The sequence below is a fragment of the Lonchura striata genome, chromosome 3 (assembly GCF_050655825.1).
Source record: "Lonchura striata isolate lonStrDom1 chromosome 3, ASM5065582v1, whole genome shotgun sequence".
NCBI classification, from domain to species: domain Eukaryota; kingdom Metazoa; phylum Chordata; class Aves; order Passeriformes; family Estrildidae; genus Lonchura; species Lonchura striata.
Window position 1 is genome coordinate 57,514,244 of NC_140705.1, and position 10,837 is coordinate 57,525,080.

Below are 10,837 nucleotides of genomic sequence, written 5' to 3' on the forward strand. Positions count from 1 at the left end.
CGCCGCGCGGCGGGGCGCGGCCCGCGCGCCAATAACGTCCGGCCGCCGCTCGGGCCCGCTTCCGGGAGGGGGCAGGGGGAGGGCGGTGCGCCTCCTCGCGGGGGGGCGGAGCAAGATGGCGGCGGCGCCGGCGCTCCCGGTGTCCCTGTCGGGCAGGTTTAAGGGGTCCGTCACGGCCTGGCGCGCTTGTTACCGGCAGCGAAACGGGGGGCGGGAGGGAGCTGAGGGGCCGTCCGGCGCCCCGCCGCCGGAGAGCGGAGGTTTTCGGGCGCCGGGCGGGGCCGGGGGGCGGCTCTTGGCCCGGGGGGGCAGGCGGGGACAGCGGCGCGGCGGCGCGCGGGGCCCGTAGGCGGCGCTGCGGGCGCGGCGCTGCCGCCGCCGCGGTCTCCGGCCCGGCCTGGCCGTGGGGCGGTGCCAGCGCCGGCGCCGCGCTCCCCGCGCCGCGCTCCCGGTGCGGCCGCTCGGCTCTGCGCCTCCAGCCCAAGGGTAGAAATCTCAGAGCGAATGAATCTCGCCAGGCCGGTGTGCGCTCTCTGCGCGGCCGGCCGCGTTCTGCTCCTTGTCCTCGTGCATAAACTGCGTTTGGAGAAAATGTAAATCGAGTATATAATGGAGAGTGCGTTTCTTGTTGATGAGATACGTAGAAAAATTTGAGGAGATACCTGTACTTTTAGTTTTACATCTACTAGGTTTTGCATCTGGGTATCTTAGCAATAGGGGTCGCGTTTTAGCTTAGAATTAACTGCAATTTTTTGCTGTTTCGTCAGGGCCAGTCATTTAGCTTTTTCTTCCTTGAGCAGGTTGCTGTTTATAATCTTCTGCAAAAGTAGGCGAAAGAATCCGACCAGTTTGAAATTTTTTCCGTTTTATTTTTTTTCCTTTCCACTGCTTTAAGGGCATGTCAAGCTACTTTTAATACTGTTGTGTTATAACCCCAGCTGGCAGCAAAGCATCGTATAGCTCAGCGGGGTGGGGAGAAGTGAGTGAGAAAGGTGAAAATGAGGAAACTTGTGGGTTGAGAGCAGTTTAATAATTGGAGTGAGAATAAATCATAATGAAAAGAGCAAAGAGAAATACAACCCAAGAAAACCAAGTAAGACATCTGAAAGCATTTGCTCACCATGAACTTACTGATGCCTAGGCAGTGGCTCCCTGTCCAACTTTTCCTCCTGGTTTCCACTGCTGAGCATGACACCATATGGTCTGGAATAGCCTCTGGGTCAGTAAGGGTCAGCTGTCCTGGCTGTGTCCCCTCCCAACGCCCTGTGCACCCCCAGTTTTCTTGCTAGTGGGGTGGGGTAAAGCAGAAAAGATCTTGACTCTGCAATCCCTGCTCAGCAATAAGGAAAACTTCCTTGTGTTGTCAACAATGTCTCCAGCACAAGTCTAAAACACAACCCCCATACCAGCTACTGTGAAGAAGATCAACTCTACCCCAGCCCAAAGTAGCGCAAAGATCTTGCATTTCTTTTAAAAATTGAAGCCATTTTATCCTTTGCTGACAATAATAAAATATTGATCCTCTCTTTTTTAGATCCTTTGCATATTTTACAATCAAAGATAGACTTCCCCAGATTCTCACAAGAGTTATTGATACTTTGCATCGACATAAAAATGAATTTTTTGAAGAACATGGTGAGGTAAGAGTCATCATCATAATCATCATTTTCCCTGATGTTTATTTCCTTCTAGCCTTTGAGACCCTTTCTTTGCCTTGTTTTTACTGATAAGGCTTGTCTCAATCCTTTTGCCTGATATTTTTTAAAAATAATTCTTTCTACTAGCTATTTTTGATTAGTTCTGTAACACACCTTTCTGTCCAACCTTTTCCTTCTGATCTATCACTTACGCAACTGCATCACTTACTTTGGTTTTTGTGTTGATGCAGTGTTTGACAGACAGTAACACCTTCTGAACAAGACTGTGTTTCAACACTCTCTTCTCCTCTAATAAGCAAGAAGTCCAATCTAAAAAGAAGTCCCATATGGAATTAATTTTAGATCTTGGATCTGAAATGAGCTTTATTCACCAAAATATATTTTGTTGAATCAAGCTGTGATTTGTCAGGGACTCTCATGGCAATTAAAACTTTGCACATTCCATGAACAGTTGATCTGTGTCTCTACAGGAATGAAGGTACAGAATAGGAACTTTTGTTCTCCACTTTTTTCAGAAGGGTGTTGAAGCAGAGAAGAGGGCTATATCTTTCCTCTCCAAACTGCGGAATGAACTGCAAACAGACAAGCCAGTGACCCCTTTGGAAGATGAGTTGCCCGATGCAGCACTGTGGAACCAATACCTGGACTACCAACGAAATTTACCAAATGGAAATGGAGAACCAAGTTGGTTTCAGTCCCCTTGGCTGTATGTAGAGTGTTACATGTATCGAAGAATTCATGCAGCATTAGCACAGAAGTAAGTATTTACTGGCTTGCTATATTACTTTGCAAAGCATTGCTCTTTCCCATTTTTATTTTGGGAAAAAGAAAGACAGCTGAGGAGTAAGATAAAGGAAGATCTTAAGCTTTTGCCATATTACTTTTTCCTCAGCTTGCACATCAGATTTAAAATTAATACTTTCTCATATTTAGTAGAATTTGAATCTTATTAATTATTTTATGCTTCAGTTTTGGTGAGTTGGTCTACATGAAAACTCTTGAGCTTGATTTTGCAGACTAATGTAAATTGAGATATGAAAACCATGTAGCATTTCTACAAGGTTTGTTGGTCTAGAATTTTCTTTTAAGTGTTAAACACGGCATATGAGAGCCACAAATCTTTCGGGAGTTCTAATTTGTTTTGCTGCTTGGCAATCTGAAGTTACCATTTGAGAACTGTTTCTTACAGCAGTAGACCCATCTTAAGCAGCTCCTGTTGTTCATTCTATACCAGCTTCTTAGTTACAGCAGTGCTTGCAGACCATGTGTTGCATCAAACTTTGGGAGCTGATACTGGTTAAAAATAACTGGGCAGGAAAAACTTGTTGTGCTGGTACCACGGAGATGTGCCAGTACAACGTCATGGGGTAGGAATTAACAGTTTAAGATCGTGTTGCTGCCAAAAAATTTGAAAGCTCCCCGAGTACAGGTTTACCCTTAGTGTTGAGATGCAAACACAGTAATGGGACTCAGTTTCCACTGGTATGTTGTGTAATTTGAGCTCTTGAACCAAAAGCTTCAAATATGAGGTTCATCCCCTGGATTGCACTTAAAAAGCTGAGCAGATACTTTTAATTTTTAAGTTTCTTGATCTCCATTATTTAGTTGCTCTTAAGCATATGCTTGGATGGAAATTCAATTATTTGTTGAAAGGTTGTCGTGCAAATATGTTTCATAAGAGATTGACCTATTATTTTTATATATTACAGCATTCTCATTTGTCATGGTAATTTTCCAAAATCCTACTAAAGACTTTCATAGAGATAACTTCCTAACTGGAAGAGAATTTGGTATGGGAAGTACCCTCCAGCACACACAAACAGATTTAAAATCAGGCCAGCTTTTCTTAACTTTAGTTCACTTGTATGTTAGTTTTAATTCTCGTCTGAAGATTGTAGCTCAACTGTCTGTGCAGTTCCCAGAGTTGTTGTGATTAAATGCTTGTTCACTTTCAGAATATATTGCTGTATAAAGATGCCTTCCATACTGTCTCTTAGCAAGATGCGTATTAGGCTGTTATGGAGATATGTGAAAATCTAGTATGACAAATTAGAAGTGGAAAATCTAACTGTCCTGTAGTACAGTCTAAAGTAGCTGACCTTTGAGCTTCCTTTGCATGTGCTGTAATGAAGAATGTGGGAAGTATGGCAACATATTTGTTCTTCTCTTTTTAGCCCACCTATTGACAACTTTGATGTATTTAAGGAAGGAAAGGCTCAAAATTTCTTTGAATCCCAAGAAGCTGTTATTGCCTTATGCACTTACTTTCAGGAACTTCTTAAGAACATCAAGGATCTAGATGAAAAGCAACTTCAGGAGGAACTTTTTAAGCTATTGCAGGTAAACTGGTAGTGCTTAACCCAAGAATTGAAAATATCTCTCCTATGAAACAAACAAGAATTTGAGGTTATAAAGAATCTGAATTTCATATGGAAATTAAAATTTAGATATTTTGTTTGTTAAAGTATGATGAAGTCCTGATAGCCCTACTGTATAGCTGCTATTCTGGAAATATATTTTGTTTTAAATGTGACACTTTTTTATTAATGGCTGGTCTTCGTTGTGTGTATGAAAACTCAGCAATTTTTCCATCAAAACCAGTATCTCTCAAACATTTTAAGTCAAATTCCAGATTAGCTTTTTGATATTTATGTATAATTTCTTAAAACAGTTAATTTTAGTTGGCACTTTAAATGCTTTTAGACTTCTTTGGAGAAAAAATTAGAAGTCAGTCTGGGTCAGAAGTGGTTTAAAAGCTTTTTAACAGCATTACTCTTGGAATGTAGTGCCTTTGGGTAGAAAATCCAAAGTATTGTAGGATTAGAAATAAGTCCATTAGCTGGCAACATGTATGTCAGGTATTTGATGAATCTTCACAAAGAGCTCATTAGTGACTGCTAAAAATACATATATCTAAAATACTTATTTGGCTGCACATAATAAAAAAAGTAAATCTGCTTTTATTATTCCTTTTTCTGTGTTATCACTGATATTTTTTTGGAATTGCAGTATGGAGTATATTTCTGTTTTGAGCTTTGTAAACAATGTGTTTATGTTGATCTAAATCTCCCATCTTTGCCACTTCTGACACGTGTAAATACAGAGCTTTGTTTGGTTTCTTCCACAAAATCTTGTATATGTTGAGATACCTGGACAAGGAGTTGAGTTTTATTAAAGCTTGGAAGAATATGTGGAATTACAACCTTTATTACCTAAAACAAAAACCAGGGAACAAAATCTTCAGTGTATGTGAAGTTGAGAATGTATCTACAGTACGACTTAGTAAATAGTTTCTTTTCTTTCTTCTTTTTTTTTTTTTCTTTTTTTTTTTTTTTTTTCCTCTAGGTGTCATTATGGGGCAATAAGTGTGACCTTTCTTTTTCAGCTGGTGAAGACAGCTCTCAGAAATCTAGTCCTTTGCAGTCTCTGGAAAACATGGTACCTTACATCTTAGTGAATGATATGGAAAAAGTTTGGTCACTACTTGTAAATGCCAAAAAAAATAGAACAGAAAGAAGTAATGTTAGAGTTGACATAATCCTGGATAATGCTGGATTTGAACTTGTAAGTGATCTTGTGTTGGCTGATTTCTTGTTATCATCAAAGCTAGCTGATGAAGTCTGTTTTCATGGAAAAAGTATTCCATGGTATGTATCAGATACCACAAAGCATGATTTTAACTGGACTATTAAACAACTGGGGTCAGCTAATCATATGTGGATGTCTAGATGTGGCATAAACTGGGAGGGCAATTTGAAAAAGGGAGTTTGGGTTTTCCATGACCACATGTTTTGGACTTTGCCACATGATTTTTCCAGTATGATTGAAGTTGCTTCTGACTTGTATGCTGAGCTACAGAAGTCGAACTTGCTTCTCTTCAAAGGTGATCTAAACTATAGAAAATTAACAGGAGATAGAAAATGGGAATACAGTGTCCCGTTTCATCAAGCCTTGAGTAAGTTTCATCCTGCTCCTCTCTGTAGTTTGAGAACGCTGAAATCTGACACTCAGGTCGGCCTGAAACCTGGACAAGGTGAGCAAATTCAGGCTTCTGAACCTGAATGGATGGTAAGTGGAAAATACGGGGTAGTTCAGTTTGATGCTGGTCTGTAGTTAAATGATCTGTAATGTTCTGAAAGAGACATTAGGTCTGACTTGAATTTTTTTCTCTGTTCCATGCTTGGCTTCAGTAAAGATTATTTTTTGTTTGTGCTTTTTCCTCCCAAGTGATTTGTTGTTTTTGTCCTGCAGAAGACTTTAATGTTGTGCAAATATTTATAAACTGTCTTTGTATACGTAAATCAATCTGAATTTCAATACAGTTTGTTTTCCTATTGTCCAATGTCATCAGATCTTTAAAATCAATATTTAGTTGTCCATAATATTTTTTCTTCATCAGTGAGTATGAGTTTAATGAGTGAAAACTTTACAAGTGAAAAATTTGCTTCAGAAACAATTTCCCTAAAGTCACATTAGCATGAATTTACTTATTTCGGAATAATTTGTGCTCCATGTCATTTCATGCATTACGTGAAAGTTAGTATTTTAGAGAATTCAGAATTTAATTACAGACAGATTATTTTGTTGTTTTGAGGATAGTTGGCATTACATTAAGGGATAAGTTACTGGGGGCAGCTTGTAAACATTCATATAGAATTGAAAACTGAATTTCAATTTTAAAGCACATAAAGTGAACATTATTAGCCAGTTTGCCTGTGGGAGAGTTGTCCCATCTGGTAGGAGGATTAGTGGGAGAAAGGACAATTTCATTTTAAGAATATTGATGATACTGTTTATTTATAAAGCTCTACCAAAAAAGAAGCACACAGAAAAGCCTACCCAAACAAAAAATTAATGAAACCGAAGCAGTTGCATTAACTGGACTTTAGGTTTTATGCAGACTTGATCTGCAGGTGGCCTGGCAGCAGTGCATGTATGAGGTTCAAGCACACCTGTTTCCTTCTGTTGTGGTAATTCTCTTTATTTTTCAAATGTATTTGTTTGAGGGTTTTTGTTTGGTTGGTTTAAGAAGGATGCCTTAATTTCTAGGGAGGACATACAACCACATTTGCACTGAGAAATACAGGGTAGAGAAGCCATACAGGTTTCTGTTAACTGGAGTTGTTAAGTGCCCATTTCTGCTCTTCTACTCTGGTCTCAAAAGCTGCTGCTCGTTATGCTCATACAACAAAGATCTAGGCAGTGGATAAATATGTTCCAATTGCTCGTGACTTTGATTATTTGGGTTTATTTTCTTCTTCTTCTTTAATCTGAAAGGGTATTTTAAGGTTCCAAGGTCAAGTATTCAAAAACAAAGATGCAAGTAATTTCATGAGGCAGTTGTTGGGAGAGTTATAATTTTGAGACCTGGGTTTACTGCTCTTATCTCCTTTGTATCTTTGGCTTAGTACTCCTACAGGGTGAATTAATCTTCATCCTTAGGCACCTGATTGAACTGCAGTAATTAAAAATCTAGTCAAGAAGGCTAAAGGTCAAACTGCTGAAGGTTTCTGACTGGAGAGAGTTCAACAACACTCCAGCTTTAGTGCTTTGACCCAATATGTAAAAGACAGGATGAATCTGTACACTGGAGCCTCAGTGTGTCATCTTTGAAAATGCTGTTAACTTGTTTCAAGTGCATTTTGAAGAAACAACTTTGGGTCATGAACAGAAAGATGGAAGTTGTGGAATATGTGGAATGAGAACATCATTCCATTCGTTCAGAGAGACAAAATCACCTGGGTCTGAAATCTGCTTTGCCTCTGCTCATATTGTAAGGTGATGACTTAATTTGCTGGAGAGGTTTAAAAGTGTATAATGGACAAGAAGAGAAAGTCACTGTTGAGGCCACCCTTGACAAATACATTTGCCTCTTACACAATCCTTACACATGCTGAGAAACTTGATTTAGTTTTTTACTGGTTGTTACTGTGTCCCTGTGCCCAGGTTGCTTTCAGGCTGTTACTTCTGGGAATCCACAATGGTGATTGGGGAAAATTAATAATGTGAAGTAATAAAAAACACAGTGCTACAAAATATAAAATCAATTAGGAGATGCAGTGGCATTTGCTCAGTATTACTGAATTATGAAGATTATTACAAGACATGTAATTCTTAGCTTAGCATGTGAATGCTAATGTATTACATGATGTAATGCTGAAAAAAAACTCTCTATTCTCCAGTTGATGAAAAGTTCACTTTCCATCTTTTGCCCCTCACAAAGAGAAGTTCATGTGGTAATACACAATATGACTATGTGTCTGTGTAAGGAATGCACAGCCATAACTTCCAAATGCTTCTTCTGTAGCTGTAATTGCAAAGTGCTATCTCTAGGCAGAACTGAATATGCAGCATAGTTTTATGTGTGTTGGTTGGCTATATTTTTGTAAAATTTTGGTTGATTGTATGAAAAAAAGAAAAAATAACATCAGTGTTGCTGTAATGCAGTGTTACAGTCTCCCCATGACACAACAAAGTTGTGAACACATTTTCCAGTGAGGCACAATGCTCTTCTGATGGATTTGCTACAGTTTACGTAAAAACAGAAAACATTTTTGTAGCTATTCAGTGTTAATTGCTCTTTGTAATACAGCTTAATGAAATGCCAGCATGAACCTATTGCATTTAGATGGAATTTAAAAACATAAACTGAAGCATGTGTTAGAACACTAGCATGTGCTGTAATATAATATTTTTTTTACTTGAGTATTTAAGAAAGTTCCTTCTATACACCTGTTACAACTGATTGCCCAAAATGCTTCTACAGTATAACTCAGGAGCTACTGATTTATACATCCAAATTTTTGAGATTTTCATTTCATATGCCATTTGAATATTTATGGAAAAAGCCAAAGGTGATTTCAGTAATTCAGTAATTTACTTTTTTTTTTGTCTTCTACCTTTTGAACAACTGTATTTGTAAGTCAGTTTTTGATCATGACTTTCATTGTTTATGAAATAGAAGGAAAGTAATGTCACAGGGACAGTGAAAGGCAGTACACACATCTGTCTGAATACTTGGTAAGTTACCCTGTAAGATGTATACAATAATTTCTTATGTATATAAGGTTTCTTAAAATAAATTGTTTGATGTGGAAAATAAGTTGATTGTATGACTAGAAGCTTGTAAGAATATTGAAATAAATTGTATAATTTTGTGCAAGTCAGACATTGTTACACTATTTCAATGGCTAGAGAAGACAAAATAATTCAGGTCTTAGTTCCTGAATTTTTTTACTTTGAAGTGGATTTTATGCATAAACCTGTAAAGCATATTTATTCAATGAGGTTTTGAAAGAAACAGATGCAAGAGGTGAATATCATAAAATGTTCTTCTGTAACAAGACAGGGCAATAGTAAGGAATTTTCTAATTTTTATGCTACTTGTACTCCTGTTAAAATCTCAAAACTTTAAAAATAATTGAGTATCTCTTAAATGTATCTGGTACTTACTTAGTAAGGTTGGTGCAGCTGATGATGTCATTTCCAGAATCACTTCTAGAAGTGATAGGTGCTCCATGTGTTCTCAGCAAAATGAAAATATTTTGGTGTTACTGTAACTAAATTATTTCCAAAACACTTTGGTTTACACACCTTGCTGATGTCCTATAAGCCCTGACTGTTGTTGTTGAAACAGTTTATTTAAAGTTCATAGTATTATTTGCATTCATGGCTAACAACTTGTTCCATATGAACATTTATCTCCTGTGCTGTCGAATAGCATAGGAAAAAAGTTTACTCTGTTGCATGAAAATTACTCTATGAAATGGTTTTAATCTAAAAAGAAACCCTTAATTGTGTCTAAAATAAAAATTCCAAAATTGAATCTTGTACAGAACTGTTGGTTTTTTTTCACTTAAGTTTGTTTGCTTACCAGCTTTCTGTTTACCCAAAATTACAGAACAAAGGCTTGTAATTATTTTTATTTAAAGCAAAATGTAAGTTGAAATTCACCTAACACTTATCTAAGGATTTTAAAATAAAACTGAGAATATGTTGGTTAAAGTGGTCCTTTTCTTTCTTTTTCATGTGCTAATGGCAGAACACGTGAGGGAAAACGGCCTATAATATGACTATATTTTTGTTTGCTTGTTTTTATTTTTTCCTAGAAGAGGTTTTGAAAACTTCTGTACATTTTATTCTTGCTGATATACTTCTATTTCTAACAGCCTCCAAATAAAAAAATCAATTTACATGTATTTTTTCATGAATTAACAATTAGTTTATGGATTATTCGACATTCTGCCTCAGCTTTGCAGTTGTGAATTCTGCAGGCATGTTCTGAGAAGGGGTTTTATTTACAATTTTTTTTGAGTTTAGCTCATCTGGCTTAGCTTCCACTATGAAGAAATATAAAATGTTCTCTTATGATAACTTAGAATGAATAAACATTTTCAGTACTTTTGTGCTTCTTCTGTTGTATCGCTTTTCAGTAAGTGAACATAATCACAACTTTTCAAACTCCCTGTGAAGAAAAATTTTCATACTTGCAGAAGTTTATTTTTCCTGGGATTCTTACTTCTTCCAAGTCTAATGAAGTAACAGATTATAAGCTAAGATACATTAAGATACACACTATGGGCTTTTTTATTTGCTTTCTTAATGTTAACTAATTGATTAGTCTCACACTACCATGGTAAAACTGATGCCTTCCAAGTGACTCTGATGAAAGGCCTGATGATGCATTTCATGGAGTTTTGTTTGCAATAGGTTTCATCTCTTATCTCCCACTTCCCCAAAAAATGCCATTAGTTGTCATAGATCAGGAAGTGCACTGAGTTCTGATCCCAGATGGTTATGTACACACATAATTGTTAATTTTAGCCTAGGATCTGTGTAAAAGGCAGAACCATTCAGGAAAAAGGGTTAGGGTCCAGGAGTGTTCCCTCAAGTGAGCTGAAGGGCCTTTCCCTACTTTTCCTTCTGTCCGGTAACTCTTGTGTTATCTGCAAAGGCCCTATTTCTGCTCAAGGAGTATGTGTGTGCCCCTGGAACCAGGTTAGGGAATTAGGAGACAGGTAAATTCCTCCAGACTAAGAAGGGCCTACAACTTGCAGTGAGGGCTTGAGTATATTTACAAGAAAAAGAGCATTCCCATTTTTCCATAGCTGGATGTATTCTTGGTTTTGGTAATCCTGAATTAGAGCTACATTTGAGTGCTTTTGCTGTGTATTGAATGC

The 10,837-nt window shown here is 37.8% G+C and overlaps 1 protein-coding gene across 2 annotated transcripts; it reads left to right on the forward strand.

Moving 5' to 3' along the window:
• The first annotated feature begins 94 nt into the window (after positions 1 to 94).
• DCPH1 (damage control phosphatase 1) lies at positions 95 to 9,483 on the forward strand. Of its 2 annotated transcripts, none has more exons than XM_021540604.4 (5): positions 95 to 165; positions 1,535 to 1,640; positions 2,174 to 2,415; positions 3,833 to 3,998; positions 5,004 to 9,483. In XM_021540604.4, the coding sequence occupies exons 1-5, from the start codon at positions 116 to 118 to the stop codon at positions 5,769 to 5,771; spliced, it is 1,332 nt and encodes a 443-aa protein (XP_021396279.1). In that variant the 5' UTR covers positions 95 to 115; the 3' UTR covers positions 5,772 to 9,483. The 2 variants fall into 2 exon arrangements, with proteins under 2 accessions (XP_021396279.1, XP_085432728.1); XM_085576602.1 differs by lacking the exon at positions 95 to 165 and adding an exon at positions 411 to 593.
• The last annotated feature ends 1,354 nt before the right edge of the window (positions 9,484 to 10,837 follow it).

Coding starts and splice junctions, on each gene's coding strand:
- DCPH1 (XM_085576602.1), top strand. CDS start 505: ATGAATCTCGCCAGGCCGGTGTGCGCTCTCTGCGCGGCCGGCCGCGTT. Junction 1,641..2,173: donor TTTTTGAAGAACATGGTGAG/GTAAGAGTCATC, acceptor CACTTTTTTCAG/AAGGGTGTTGAAGCAGAGAA. Junction 2,416..3,832: donor CATGCAGCATTAGCACAGAA/GTAAGTATTTAC, acceptor TTCTCTTTTTAG/CCCACCTATTGACAACTTTG.